Here is a 16361-nt window from a genome sequence, read left to right as displayed (position 1 = left end):
GATACTTAGAGAGGTTAATTGGTTCCCCTAGGTCCCAGGGTAAGTAAATGGCCTAGCCAGGATTTAACACTAATTTTTCTGATTCCAAAGTCAATGCTTTTGAAATATAGTGCGTCAACTTTTAAGTTCATGTCATACTTGCAGCCACCGTGTGAAGTGAGAACCAGTGGTAGGAACAGGCATGCACTCTGTATGCTTGACCACCCTGCTAGCCTGTCTACTCAGTGACAGCCGTGGTTGGTCCCAGACACAAGCACGGAGCTCAGAAAGTGACTATGGACTCAAACCAGGAGGCCTTTTCTGCTGACTCTGCTCTGCTGGGGCATGACTCTTCGGGGCATGTCCTAGACAAGGACTCCTGTCTCACACCTGTCTCATTTGATGTCTACTGCAGGTCACAGAGACACGCACTGGGCCTCTGGGCTGTAACAGCTATGACAATCTGGACTCTGTGAGTTCCGTCCTTCTGCAAAGCACAGAGAGCAAACTGCACCTTCAAGGTAGGAAGCCAGTGGAAAAAGTGGGTTCAGTGTTGGGGGAAGCAACATGGATGTGGTATGTGGGAGAGGGGATCAGGAGGGATGGTGTGAAGGGAGAACAAAGAAGAGGAAGCATGGAAAATCTAATGAAAACTGCATATATGGAAATTAGACAGTTATGATAGGTGTGTACATATATATTTAGAATTTTATCATATGCAGGACATTAAATTCATGATTATTAATTAGTTTTCAGATAGAAAGTAAGGAAATGTGAGCTTTAATTAACTTGTTTGTATTTATAAATATCTGTATTTCTTTGGTGTCTGTATATGTCAAGTTTATGTTTGGGGCTCCATATACATTATTTTAAAGAAAATATATCCTTTAAAATAGTAATTTCATCCTTATTAATTCACATCATAAAAAGGAGAGGAGATTGCTGGGAAGAGTTGGACAAGGCTTTAAGTACACATAGCACTGTTTTTAAAAAGCATAATGTATTATATCAAAAAAAGTAAGGATTTCAATTTTTCACATGAGAAGTCTAAGTGAATTATATTGCATTAATACAACATAATATTAAACTGGTACTGATGTTTATAAAGAATTTCCAATAATATGTAAAAATAACTTGATATAATGTTAATAAATAAAAGGTTTCTGATGGAATGGATGGCATGATCTTAATAATTTAAAGAGGTAAATAAAAATAGGCTGGGTGCAATGGCTTACGCCTGTAATCCCAGCACTTTGGGAGGCCGAGGTGGGTGGATCACGAGGTCAGGAGTTTAAGACCAGCCTGGCCAATATGGTGAACCCCAGTCTCTACAAAATTTATTAAATATTTAGTAATACAAAATTACAAAATACAAAAATTAGCTGGGTGTGGTGGTGTGCGCCTGTAGTCCCAACTACTCAGGAGGCTGAGGCAGGAAAATCGTTTGAACCTGGGAGGCAGAGACTGCAGTGAACCGAGATCCCACTGTTGCCAGTCCGGCCTAGGTGACAGAGCAAGACTCTGTCTCAATAATAATAATAATAATAATAATAATAATAATAATAATAATGGCTGGGCGCGGTGGCTCACACCTGTAATCCCAGCACTTTGGGAGGCCCAGGTGGGCAGATCACGAGGTCAGGAGATTGAGACCATCCTAACACGGTGAAACCCCGTCTCTACTAAAAATACAAAAAATTAGCCGGGCGTGGTGGCGGGCGCCTGTAGTCCCAGCTACTTGGGAGACTGAGACAGGAGAATGGCATGAATCTGGGAGGTGGAGCTTGCAGTGAGCCAAGATCGTGCCACTGCACTCCAGCCTGGGCAGCAGAACAAGACTCCACCTCATAATAATAATAATAATAATAATATAGCAAGGAAATATGCCCAGGTATTAGAATAGCTTATCTCTGGATCTCTAGGTTGCTGATGATGTATTTTAGGCATCTAGTTTCTTTTCTAACTTCTCTACAATGATCACATATTAACTTTATAATCCGAAAAAAAAATGACATGCTTTAACTTTGAGCAGACTAAAAATGTGACCTTTTAGAAAGGTATATGATAAAGGTGATTCTGAATGTCAGTGGGAGGAAGTTGGGTTGAGATTGGCAGGTAAAGCTAAGAAGAGCCTAATGTGACTTTTATATTCTGGTTCCTTGGCAACTCTTTGATTCATGCTCCTGTTACAGAAGGTGGTTAGAAAGCATCTCCTGTTTTCTAACATGCATGGAGGGCTTGGTAGTGTCACTTGAGGGCAGTGAATGAAAATTCCTCAGGGAAATTCAGGCCAAGAAAGTGGTTTACTATTAAATAACAAAACACAACACACTAGAAACTTAAATACATGGAGCATAACCCTACCCTGTTTAGTAGAAAAAAGAGTAGACAGAAAGATTTGCTAATGCCTGTTAAGAAAGTAGATAAGGAAAAACAGGTCTTCCTTATGTGTGCCAGGGTTTTCAGTGTGTTAGTTCATTCAATACCTATAGAGACCATGTGAAGTGCGAGCCAGGATTTGAATCCAGGCAGTGAAGCTCCGGTCTGTTTGATCACCCTGCTGTGCATACTGAGGTTGGAAAGATTGTGAGTTATAATTGAAAACAAAAAAGAAAGAATTAATGATATATTCCTACCAAGGAAATCACTGAGATCTTAGGGACATTTAGAGGTTGATTTACCTGAAGCCAGTAAAGCTTAAGGTTCAAGGATTCTGCACCTTCCAACTGCCCACCTTGTCTCATTCTAAATACATACTTAGTTTCATACCTAATTTTGAATTTTTTAAAATAAAACAACTATTCTATAAGACTTATGTTCTCCAAAATCTAGGTCTGCCATGATAACATTATTAGAAGGATACTATGAATCAAAAGGGTGGTGGCAGGCCTGCTGTCCTACCCTAGATGGGTTAGAGTACACCTGGAGGATTGGATCCATGTTTGAGCATCACACTCCAGGAGGGATGTTGAGAAACTGCAGTTTTTCCTGAGAAAGTGTTTCACTATAATAAATAGTAAAAGAAGGTTAAATTGAAGCAAAAATGACTTGCTGCAGATATCTAAAAGGCTGTCTTGCAGAAAAGATAATCAATCCTATTAATATTAATAAAATGGACCAATCCCAACCTAGTAGGAAGGGGGAAATTATAAGGATCCCAGCTTTTAACCCAGTGTAAAATGGATCTTTCTAGTACACATTCATGACCAAACCTGGAATGATCTGCTGAGGGATGCAGTGACTCCCTGTTATCAGATAATTATAAATAGATTATATTTGGTACAAATGTTATAGAGATTATTTAAGCATCAGTTATGTTGGGTGATTGAAGCAGGTCGTTTTAAGTTCTTCCCAACACTGATTCTAGGATTTTATGAAAATGATGAATTATAAAACCTTTATTGAGACTAACTACATGCCAAAACCATTACTAGACCCTGGGCATATAATCATAAATCAGTTCAAGTCAACAAATGTATTTTTTTAAAGAACTCATGTTGGTAATGAGACAGACAGAAAAATAAAGTCGTGAACAAGACCGACATTGTTTCTGCCCCAAGGAAATATACATTCTATTAGAGAAGATGAGCTTCAAACAAACAAGAGTAGGTGTAATAAATTTTAATGGAGAAAAAGTATAAGGTTTATATAGCACTAGATAGCATGGGGACTTAACGTACCAGGGAGCCAGGAAAGTTTCTACTAAAAAGATAAGTAGGATAAGACCTGAAGGATGAATAGGAGGACAGAGGCATGGATAGAGAGGCAGACAGAGGATCTTCATGAAGGGATATTCAAAGAAATAAGAAACTCTTGTGAGATTAAAGCAGAAACATCAATGGTGAGAAAGACAAGATAATCTTTCAAGTCCTAGAAGGCTTCTGCAGCACATTAATGAGTTAAAAGTTAATTTGAGAGCAATGGATACCATGGAATGCTTTTTAAAAAAAGAAGTAGCATGAAGAGATTGATATTTTAGAAGATCATTCTGACTTTTGTGTGGACAATTAATTAGAGGGGGTGGATTAGAGGGTGGTGACAGTTAGGGGGCTACTACAGAACTCAAGAGGAAATGCCACAGGTTTAGACCATGGGGGTACCAGTTGAGATGGAAGGAAATGGAGCAATCCCAGAGTTACTTAGGAGGCATTATGACGAGGATTTAGTGAAAGGACCATAAAGAATTTAGATAATTGGGTAAATGGCTTGTGGGGATGAGATAGAAAGGATAGATGGGCAAGTATCTATGATTCAAGATAATACATAATCTAATAGTCATAATAAAATAAGACATGGCATTATGGGGATTCAGAAAAGGGAGTGATTCATTCTGTCTGTTCAGGTAGAGGAGTCACAGGAAAAAAAATATCTGAGAAAGTATCATATTCTCCTAGTGAAAGGCAAAACAAAAGTGCTCTAAAATATAAAACAGATTATCTCATGATTTCTGAGTGAGCTCATGTTTATTCAGTAGGATGCAAAAAAAAAGGCTGATAAATTGGATACATTAAAACTACAATTTATGTTCATCAAAATACTATTAATATTATAAGAATACAAGCCATAGAGTGGAAGAAAATATTTGTAATACATGTGCCTGACAAAGAACACTTATAGAATACAGAATATACATATTTTTAAAACTCCTGAAGTCAAAAAGAAAAAGGGAAGTAGTCTTGTAAGAAAAGAAAATGAATGAAAGACATGAACAAGCACTTCACAAACAAGAGTGTCAAAATGCCAAATAAACACTTAGGTGTTCAACTCTCCTAGTCAGGAAAAAAAGTGTAAATTAAAGTCACAATTTAATGTCATAACACAGCAATGAGCATGACTCAAATCAAAAAGACTGACAATATCAAGGAGGGACAATGTGAAGCTATGGGAACTTAAGCACATCGCTTATAGGAACACAAATTTGTACAACCACTTCAGAAAACTCTTGGCAGTATCTACAAAAGACTGCATGTGTCCTTGGCCTATGACCCATCGATTCCAACTCCTATGAAAACATGCTCACCAGAAGACATAAATGTCCACAGCAGCTCTATTTCAAATAACTCCAGCTGGAAACAACCCAAATGTCCATCAACAAGAAAATGGATAAATAAATTGTCATACATTCATACAATGAGCTACCATACAGAAATAAGAAAGAATAAACCGCTGTTTCATACAACAATATGGAAGAATCTTACAAACACAGCATTGAGTAAAACAAGTCAGACGTAAGTGAGTACAGGCTGTGGGATTCTATTCCCAGATGAGTGAAAAAAAAGGGAAAAACAAATATACAGTTTTAGAAGTCCAGGGAGTGTTAATCTTTAGGGAGAGGAATGGGGTAGTGGCTGAAGGAGTGAGAGACATTTCTGGGGATATTGGTAATGTTCTGTTTTTTTAATCTGGTTGGCAGTACATGGATGTGTTTGCTTTGTGAAAATTCAAAAAGCTGCACATGATTTATTTTTATGTATACATTTCTGTGTATACAATACGTATCTATTTAGGTTTTATTTAATAACATGTCCCATGTTGACATCCTCTGCAAAGAGAGAACATGAATAAAGCAGGGAGGCATGGGAAAGTGGGAGGTGGTTCAGCCCAGCTGGAGGACAGGCTGCATGAACTGAGGTTAGAGGAACCAGGAATGACAATACATATTTTTTTTTAGTGCTTCCTCATATGCCAGAGATTATGCTAATTTATTTTTATTAGATTTATTTTTACTTATTTATGTATATTTTTATTTTAACTTGTTTTTATTTTATAATTGTACTTATTATATTTTTAATCTTCAACATGATTCCCATGAAGAAGGTGTAAATAACATTCCCATTTTTGCAGGTGAAGAAACAGGGGCCTAGAGAGGTTATCTAATAAGTGGCTGAGCTGGAGTTTTAACTCAGCCTAACTTCGACCTTCTTCAAATGTGTTTCCTCTGTGTTTCTCTATTCCTCATCTCATTCCTTTGAATGAGGCTGGGAGGGCAGATTCTGCAGAAGCCTACTTTGGTGGATTGAGAACAATATCAATGGCACTCTAATGACTTTCACTTTGTGATGTTTCATGAAATGTTTATTAAACAAGGCAAAGGTAAAGCAAAATAGAAAAAAAAAGAAAGAACAGGATTGGAGGAGATTAGAAATGAGAAAGAAAGCATCATGAGAATGATCAGAGGCTATTAGTAGTCATAGCAGTAACAGCTCAAATAGTGGCAATAACACTAATGGAATAATGATAACTTCTTATTTTCATACTTCTCTTTCCAAGAAGCCCATTGAATGTTTTACCAACATTGTCATGTAATTTAATGTAGTATCCATATGGTGAAGTATACAGGGAGCAAAGCTGTGCCTCGGTAGCTCACTGATGTGGAAAGGGATGCAGAGAGAATATTTTGCTGAAATCTATGGATGATACAGAAATTTATTCTTTCATACATTTACTCATTTATTTATTTAGTAATATTTACGGAGCACCAACTGTATGGTCAGGTATGGTTTTAAAGCCAGATATGCAGCAGTGAATAAGATAAATGAATCATTTTTGAGCTTATAATTGATGTGTGGGTATGGGGAAAGCAGACAGTAAACAAATTTTTAAACTTCTTTATAATCAGAGAAATAATGAAGGAGCAGGTCATAGAGAAACTTGTAGACCATAGCAAAAACTTTAGATCAGATTTTACTCTGGATGCAATGAGAAGCAATTGAAAATTTAGGCAGAGAAGTGACTTGACCTGACTTACATTTTAAATAGATAACTGCGGCTATTGAATAAGACAGTAGAGGGCAAGAACAATTATAAGATATCAGTTGTTAGGAGGCTGTCATGTTTATCTAGGTGAGAGAACATAGTAGCTTAGATCATGATAGTTGCAATGAAGGTGGTGAGAGGTGATTGGATTTATGGATGAATATTTAAGGTTGTCCTGACATGATTTGGTAATGAACTCAAAAGTATTTGTGAGAGAGAGGAGTCAAGGATGACCCCAAAGTTTTGCCTGGGCAACTGCAATGGTAGAATGGTCACATTGCTATGATGAGACTGGTAAGGACCAGTTTTGATGGGACATGTGAAATTGGGTTCAAACCTAGTTGAGTTTGAACCTAAGTTTGACAAGTCTATTCGATATCCAAATGTAGATGTTGAAGACATTTGAAAGGTAAGAGGAGAAAACTGAACATACAAATTAGGATATAAATACTATTTAATTATCTGAGATTGAACAAGATTACTTGGGGAAAGAGTGTAGATAGAGAAAAAAATTCAGCTATTGAGTCATGGAGAAATTAATGTTAAAAGGTTGCGATGATGGAATGATGGAATGATGATGAGAAACAAGAAAAGGAAGCTGGGGAGTGGCCAGAAAAGTAGGAAGAGAGACAAGAGAGTATAGAATCTTGGATGTTATATAAAGAATGTTTTTCAAAACAGAGATAGCAGCAACTGCATCAAATACTGTTGATAGTATAATTAAAGTGAGGACTGAGAACTGAGTATGATATTTAGCAACACATGGGTCACTGATGACAAAGGATGTTTTCAGTGGGATTCTGGCGGTGCAATTCTGGAGCAAATTCAAATGAAATTTGACAGCAAACTCTACAGAGTAGTGTTACAGTAAATGACACAACAGCTTGCGGTGATCAGAAGTAAAGGGTTATTTTTTCTTTTCTTTTTAACATAGAAGCAACAAAACTTTTGTCCAATGTTGAGAATTATTCTGTAGAGAGGGAAAAATTGATACTGCAAGCAAGGGAGGAATGGTTTTACAATCAAAGTGGAGCAGGCAAGAGTAAATAGGGTCTTGTGCATAACTGGAATTATTTGCCTTAGATAGGAGCACATATTCTTAGCAGAGAGGAAAAGGAGAACCTGAAATCAGAGGCCAGTGCAATTTGTAGATGTGGTAATGGGGGCATTTTCTTGATCTTTATTTCTTGATTACCTGTCATAGATTTTAAATTGTATAATTTTTCAGATATCAATGCCTCTGGAATTAGAATGCTTTTTATTATTGATGATGTGTCTTAGTTTAATTTGGCAGGGTATTATTTTCTTAGTATACATAAAACAGTGGTGTGTTTTACTGTAAATATCACCTTAGATTTGTAGAATCAATATCATAAGGTATTTCCCCTGAAAAATTGAGTGAGGTCGTTAGCTTATTCCCAGTTTCCAAAAGGTAAAGATGAATGCAAGGAGGATAGATATCATTAGGAGATGGAAGACTAGGCCAGGGAAGGGAGATTGGGTCAAAGACCACTAACTTGAGGTATCGTCTACCCTCTGCCTGAACCTCCAACAGGGCCACCTGAGACTTGTGTTTTGAGAGCCTTCTCCAAATCTTCACATACAAATGGTCTATCTGGTTTCTTGGTCTTAAATCATTTATCTTTCTTCTCTTCATCCTCCTCTTTTTTCCTTCTTCTTCCCATCTTCTTCCTCCTCTTTGACCTTTTCTTTTTCTGTGTCTCTGCTTGAAACCTCAGTTCCTTCTAGACTAGGCTCTCTTTCCTATCGCTCATGCACCCGGATTCTCCTCATGCCTAAAATGACATCCTCACTCTCTTTTATTGAATGTGGCCCATCTCTCAATGCCAAGCACTAATGTCCCCTCATCAGAATCATTCCTTCTCTGCCCTCTGCCTTGATTCAGCACCTCATTTCATCATTTCTCCCTTCCCCAGATCAGTACAATGAGGGTCAAAGCAACCTTGTTCAGATCTCACTCCTGTTGATCCATTGCCTCACAGCAGCCAGTGTGATCTTCTTAAAGCCAAATCAGATTCTCGCTTCCCTCCTCACAGGCCTTCACAGCCTCCATGAAAGTTTCGGTATACAGTTTAGATTTCTTAAGTTAACACTAGGCTGTTCAAATGCAAGCCTTGCCAATCTTCTTGGCTTTGCCTTACGCTATCACTCAACATATACCATATCCATGCTCCAAGCCCATGCCATTTCTTACATTTCACTACAAGCATCTTTTGAAAACTATTATTTTAATTTTTTTATTGCCCTGCACTTTTACACAGCCTTTCTCTAATTCCTGAACTTTTCATCTCTCTCAGGTAAGCTTCTCTAAACTCCCCTCTCCAGACCATTAGATGGTCTGCACAACTTCTTCTCTAGGAGTTGCCACACAATAGTATCATCATCCTGTTATTAACCTGACTCTCCAGTTGGCCTAGATTCTTGCTTGGTAAGAACCATCTCTCTCTCTGGCGCAATACATAGAGACTGATATATAGACACTGCTCGAAAGATCTTTGCTGTATGAATGTATGAATGAATACATGAATGAATCACCTAGCCCATAGTGAACTCTGTTTTTTTCTTTGAACCCTTAGAGACTTCTTATCCCACATGATACTGGATTCAGTTCAACCTAATGACCATTTCCTGAGGGCCTACTGTATGCCATTCTCTGTGCTGCATTGCACGCACAGCATTCTTCAAAAGGGCATGTGCTTTTGCTGTTGCTTTGGATGTTATATCTTCCAAGCAGGGTCCTACCATTGAATTCTCCAATAGCCACCTCTTCTGAGAAGCCTCCTGGCTTCTTTTGCTTCTCTGACCTGCTACATGATGACCATTGTCACTCTCTTTCTTATATAAGGAGATACAATGTAGAATAGTGGCTTCAAGAAAAGGCCCTGGAGTCAAACAGACCTTAGTTCCAGTACTAGTTCTACCATTTGCTGGCTGAGAGGTTTCAGATAAGTTACTGCAGCCTCTGAGCCTCTATTACTCACTTACTTCCTATGGTTGTTGTATTATGCATGTAAGAATATACATTATATCTGGCTTAGATTAAGCATTAAACAATGTTAGGTATTATTTTTACCACCTCTATCAATGTGTTACTTGCACAATGTTTGCTTTATTTATATTTGCATCCTCCATGGCATATGTGCTTGGCCAGTATCAAGTGCTCATTAAATATATGCTGAATGAATAAATGCAGTGTTCCTTACATAGTTAGGGACTCAGCAAATCCATCCACAAAAAAACACAGTAAGTATTTATGGTGTGCCAAATATTAAGAACAACCAATCTGTGTTAATCATAGTGTAGAATCACAGTCTAGGGGATTAAACCAAATACATATACATAAAAAGCATACTTGGCAACTTTAAAGATAATCTCAATTTGATCAGTTTATTTATGAATCAATCAAGTAATTAATATTTTTCTCAATGGATTTTATTCAATATACATCAGTTCACCCCTTTGTATTAATCTTCCTAAGTCATAGCCTATTAGGACAGATGCTTGCCTGAAATAACTCCATGGTTTCCCCATGTTCGTGAGGTCCCAAATTCCCTTTCTAGCTTCATTTCTAAAGCCCATTGGAACAATGGAGGTGGGAGTTTCCTATAAGAGACAATGATAATAACCAACATGCCCAATCTTGCAGATTATCTTTCCTCCAGCTCACCCTCTTCTTTCCCATTTGTCTTTGCTCAGCCATATCCTCTACCAGAGATGCCTTGCATTCCCATCTCAACTCACTGGCATTCTACTTAGTCTTCAGGAACCATTTGAAATGGTATCTTGCATGCACACATGCACATACACATGACTGGATAAAAATTTCCCGCCTCTCACCCCTTTATAGCTCTTTGATTACCCCTCATTTACAGTATGATTGTTTTTTTGTTTTTTTTTTTTTACTCACCTTGCAACATATTCATTTATGTTTAGGTTTTAATCTTTTCTATTAGATTAGAGTATAGGCCTCTTTAAAGGCAAGGATTTTTCCTGCCAATTTTACATTTCATAGTATTTAATGTAGTGCCATGGGCATAGGAATTACTTTATATATATATGTGTGTGTGTGTGTGTGTGTGTGCGCGCGCGTGCGTGTGTGTGTATACATGTACATACATGCATTTGCTGAATTGAATTTTTGAATATAATTGGTGCTAGAGTGACAGTGGAAGATAACGAGAGAAGGAAGATTAGGAGGAAGGGGAAAGGAAAGAAAGGAAGAGAAAGAAGAGTGGAAAGAGAGAAAGGGGAGGGGAAGTGAAGAAGGGGGTAGAGGGAAAGGACAGGGCAGAGCAAGAGGAGCCGTCTGATGAAGAGTAGTGTCGATAATCCCATTTCTCAGTAGCTAGACATCACAGATGGAGTGAAGATGAGTATTTTCAAAATCATCTTGCAACAAGTAGTAGAAAAAGAAAGTGTAGGAAAAATGTTTAAAAGTAACGTTTTTTTGAGATGCTATCCTTCTTAGACATTGAGCTTATAACCATTAGCCCATTTATCCATCCCACCAACTAACAGTTAGGAATCATGCTCCCCACTATACAGATGAGGAAATTGAGGCTCAAAGAGGATGAGAAGACAGAGAGTGAATAGGTCTCCTTTTCTAAAACCCTCTCCTCTCCCACACGCCTATCACTTTATGTGGACTTGTAACCTCAGGGTGATACACTGAATGATTGTTGCCAGTACCTGGTCTCAGCAGCAGCTTTGGTGTGAATCATCTTAGTTAGGAATTAGTCTAGAGTCACAAGCAATGGCTCATGCCTACAGCCTCTCTTGTCCAGTTAGCAGGGACCTGGAAGCACTAATGGGAATTTATGTTTCTGGCTTCCTGTGGCTCTGCTGATGAGGTCCTTTCAATGAAAGAGCAGTGCCTTTAGTGTCTTCATGAAAAATGAGATTACTGATTTCCACCCAGCTAGCTGCATCCAAATGTTGCTTTTACTCTATGAACATAGGAGCACCTTGTTCTATGCTCATCAGAGGAGAAGGATTCTTCTCAAGAAGAAAAGGATTGAAGATATCAATCAAAGACTCAATCAGAAATCAAATAGAATGAAGAGGATGGGCAGAGAAGATTTGCTGGTGATAAAGATCTTCGACTAGTTTATTAGGCCTCTGAGCTTCCTTAGATCTTTAAATCTGTAAAATGGGAATAAGAACACATGTATCTCAGAGCTATTATTCTTCATTTATTTGGAAAACATATAGAAAGCACCTGACCTAAAAACCAAGAGGGTTCATAAAATAAGAATACTAATAATCAAGGCTATTACTTGTGAATAATTATCATGTGCCAGGTATAGAGCTCATCTCTTTATATCAATATTTCATGTAAACCTCAACACCGTCCCATTTTTCAGATTTTAAAATTGAAGCTCACAAAAGTTAAGTAACTACCTTGTAGAGCAGGAATTTGAACCCAGATCCACTCAGTGCTGGTACTCTTAAACACTACATCATTTTGCTTCCCAACCTGGGGCATATATGTAATAGTCATGGTTTTTACTAGATCAAGAATTTATGTAGCCCTTTCCATGTGCCAGCACCATAACCTTTCTAGGTTCTGCTATTTACTTTAGACAGTCTGTGATTTTCCTGAAATTGCTTGCCAACTTGTGTAGGTGTGACCGATTTCCATAATAATTCTCATATTCTGAAATGGATCTATAACCGGAAAAGACAAAAAACCCCTAGAATAGATGATACTAGGCTTTGCAGCAATCCAGGAGTATGTGACTATAAAAAGAGCTGCTTTTGACCTACAGAAACCTGGAATCTGGAGGGAACTTAAAGACTCATACTTGGGCAGGAAGGAGTAAAGAATTCTAAGCAGGTACAAACTGATGGGGTATAAACTGATGCTGAGAGAAGGAGTATCAGGGAGTTACTTCTTGGTATGTAGCCATGTGGGGCTATACCTTTCAAATAAACTTGTGGCCCAGTACATAGCATGGAAATCATGAGAGATGAATGATCCATGTGGCAATTTGGTCTATTTAACAACCATGTCCCATTAGATTCCTTGTTGATCTCATTGATTGTGCAGAAATGAGGCATCAGGATGGCCAAAACCTAAATAAGTTACCCATGATAATTAGTTTATTGACTCCATGGAGATATGGCACCTGGTTTTTTTTTTTTGTTTTTTTGTTTTTTTGTTTTTTTTTTTTTTTAAGATGATTGGGTCAATTCTTATCTTCTTCCTAACAACTTACCTTAGAATTAAGCTCTCCTTTTGCACGGTCAACAAAGCATTTTTAATGTGCCTCTATTATATTCCAGAGACATTCTGTCTTGTCTTATGTGTACCATTGTACACATCTGCCACTAAATTGTAACTGAGATCACTGAGAGGAGAAACCACATGCTTTTTCATTTGTTCATTATTTTCTTCTCTTATAGAGTTTAGCTCACAGTAGGTGCTCAATAAATGTTTACTGATTTAAAGTTATTTGAACTGTCAAATCTATTTGTTTTGAATCTTGTTTATTGTTGCAGAATATACACAACATAAAATTTAACAATTTAAAACGATTAAAATTTAGTGACAGTACATTCACAATGTTGTGCAAATATTCTTACTATTTCTACAACTTTTTCACAATCCCCAAAACAAATTCTTTACCCCCTAATTAGTTATTCCCTATTTCCCCTTCCCTTCAGACCCTGATAACTACTAATCTGCTTTCTGCAGATTAGTATAGATTTGCCTATTCTGGGTGCAGTCTGCCCTCTATACCCTTGAGTTCCGTGTCTGTTGGGTTCTGGATCTGTGGCTTCAACCAACCAGATAGAGAAAATTTAAAAATTAAGAATAATAATAATAATACAATAAAAAGTACAAAAAGTCAGTACAGTGTAACAACAGTTACATAGCATTTACATTGTATTAAATATCACAAGTAATCTAGGAATTATTTAAAGTATAAAAAAGGATATGTGGAGGGTATCTGCAAATACTATGCTATTTTATATAAGGGACTTGATCATTCGTGGATTTTGGTGTCAGAGGGTGGTAGGAGGGTGGAATTCTAGGACCAATCCCCTGCAGATACCAAGGGATAACTGTATTTCAAATCAATGGAATCATACAATATGTGGCATTTTGTGTCTGGCTTCCTCCATTTTACATTTTCAAGGTTCGTGGATGTTGTAGCATGTATCAGTACTTCTATCCGTTTTATGGCAAAATTAATACTTCATTGTATAAATATACTACATTTTGGTTTTTCATTCATCAGTCAATGGACATTTAGGTTGTTTCCACCTTTGACTACTATGAATAGTGCTGCTATGAATATTCATTTACAAGTTTTTGTTTGAATGCTTGTTTACAGTTCTTTTGAATATACACTTAAGGTAAAATTGCTGAATCATATGGTAATTAAATTAAAAAAGATTTGGTGTAAAAAATACATGTATTTTGTGGCAGATTTCATTATTACATTATTGTTCATTTCCTCTAAGAGGATTATATACATACAGTGCATTTCCATGTGACTGGCAACACTGCACTGTGGGAGGCTCTGTGACTTTCCATTTTAGTGGCATTGGCCTTGGCCGTGTGATTTGCTTTGGACAATGGAATGTGAAAGGACACGGTACATGCCACATTTGGGCAAGACACTTTAGGAGGCATTGTCTGGCATGGCTTTTGCTCTTTTCCCTTTATCATGAGAATGGCATATTCCTGAAAAAGCCTGCACCTTTAGCCTACATCTGAAATGAAGAAGACATCTGGAGCAGAGCCAAAGCACAGCTGACACAAAATATGAGCAACAAATCAACCTTTGTGGTTATGAGTCACTGGGATTTTGAGGTTATATGTTACCACACAGTAATGTAGCAAAAACGCCATAACATTAAAACACTGGATTAAATAGCATAAATCACATTTATTTACTGCAGGACTTCTCAGTGCCTTGACTGTGCTAATGTGTATTATGAATCTAACGAGGTGAATTAACTGCAGAGTTTTCTGAATGTATTTGGGTTTGGACATATTTGCAGATTTGTGATTCTGTGGTATACAACTTGGCAAATGCTGGACCATATATGCTATTCACGTTCAATCCTGTACAAAATCACTTTCCCAAACTCTTCTACTCTTATAAAAGTTAGAGACGTCTTCTTTTTTGTTCCTATGCAAACTCGTACATATGTATGCATATATTTTATTGTCATTGTACATTTATAAAGTTTTTTCTAGATTTATAGAAAAAGAGCCCCATGAAGGGCTAGTTTTTTATAGAAACTAGAGCCCCGTGAGGCCATAAACCGTGTCATATTCACTTTTTGTATCTCTATCATCCAGTATAAAACTGGTTCAATAAAGTGGTAAATGAAAGGACCTTCTTAACCGATTCTCAATTTTGCATACCTACTATGATCTAGCACTGTGCTTGTTACCTTGGAAAGACTGCAAAAAAAAAAAAAAGATAAAGTTATTGTCCTCAAGAATCATAACTTATAACAATGGATCAATAACAAATTATGTGCTGAAGTTAGTGGTCAAGTCTTTTAGCACCATTGTTCTCTTAAGAATATTTTTGTGTCTATGTATTTTTTTTACTCAGATCTTTCTGAGCACTTGTCTGTAACTACTGAGATGAAATTTAAAAAGCCTCAAGTCTCAAGCTGTAATATTGTGAAAGAAGATACAGGTTTTGTTAATGAGGGATGGCTGTAGAGATGGGGCATGCTAAACATAGAAGACAGAACTACAGTCCTCTCTGAAAGACATTCTGTCTAAATTTGTCTTCATTCAAACATGTACTCTGGGTATTCAATCATGTGCTAGATGATAGGGAAATGGTAGATGAATGAGCTGTGTTTTGCATTCAAGAAGCTTATAGAGTAGGAGAGACATGAGCATGAGCACACATATGATACTGTAAGTGTCCCGTTGAGATTTGAAATATGCGCAAGGTGCTTTTGGTTGCCAGCAGAGAGGCTACCTGAGACCACATAAGACTTCCGGAGAAAGCAATAGAAAACGGCAAGGTCAGAAGATGATGTCACTTAAACAACTACCCTGTACTAAGAGCTCCACATGTGCTGTTTATGTGATTTTATTTTCAGGTTCATTGACATATAATTTATATACAACCAAATATACCCTTTTGAGGTGTACTCTTCTATGAATTTGACGAGCATATTCAGTTATGTAACTCCCACCACAATCAAGATATAAAATAGCTCATTTAATTTTTACACTAGCTTTATGAAAGAAGCTCTGATAAGAAAACTGGGGATCAGAGAAGGTAAGCTTCTTAGCTTCTTCAAGGTCAAACCAGTTAGTGAGAGCCGAAGACAAAATATGAATAGGAGAGAACTTAGCATGCTTGGAGAACAGAGACAATGGCATGGCAGGATATAGCAAGAAAAAGAAGGGAGGTGGGTAAGAGAAGAATTTGAAGACATCAGCTGATCCAGGGATCAGGTAGCACAGACTCTTACAGGTATCAAATTTGGTTTGTATCATGACTTCTATGAAGAAGCTTATATTTAAATTGAACCAACCTCTTCTTAAAGTTTCAAGAACATGTTCATGTTGAAATTTTATGAAATTGAAAAAAAAAAGTTTGCTGGCTTCCTTATCC

The 16361-nt window shown here is 37.3% G+C and overlaps 1 protein-coding gene across 1 annotated transcript in view; it reads left to right on the top strand.

Moving 5' to 3' along the window:
* The window catches only part of LOC105487131 (BMP/retinoic acid inducible neural specific 1), a 200496-nt gene that overhangs the window by 134016 nt on the left and 50119 nt on the right, over positions 1–16361 (top strand). The window contains exon 5 of the mRNA XM_011750439.3: positions 395–500. Coding sequence (XP_011748741.1) covers positions 395–500 — 106 coding nt within the window. The remainder of the gene's footprint in view (positions 1–394; positions 501–16361) is intronic.

Source organism: Macaca nemestrina, chromosome 14 (assembly GCF_043159975.1).
Source record: "Macaca nemestrina isolate mMacNem1 chromosome 14, mMacNem.hap1, whole genome shotgun sequence".
Lineage (NCBI taxonomy): Eukaryota > Metazoa > Chordata > Mammalia > Primates > Cercopithecidae > Macaca > Macaca nemestrina.
This window is presented reverse-complemented; position numbering and strand designations above follow the sequence as displayed.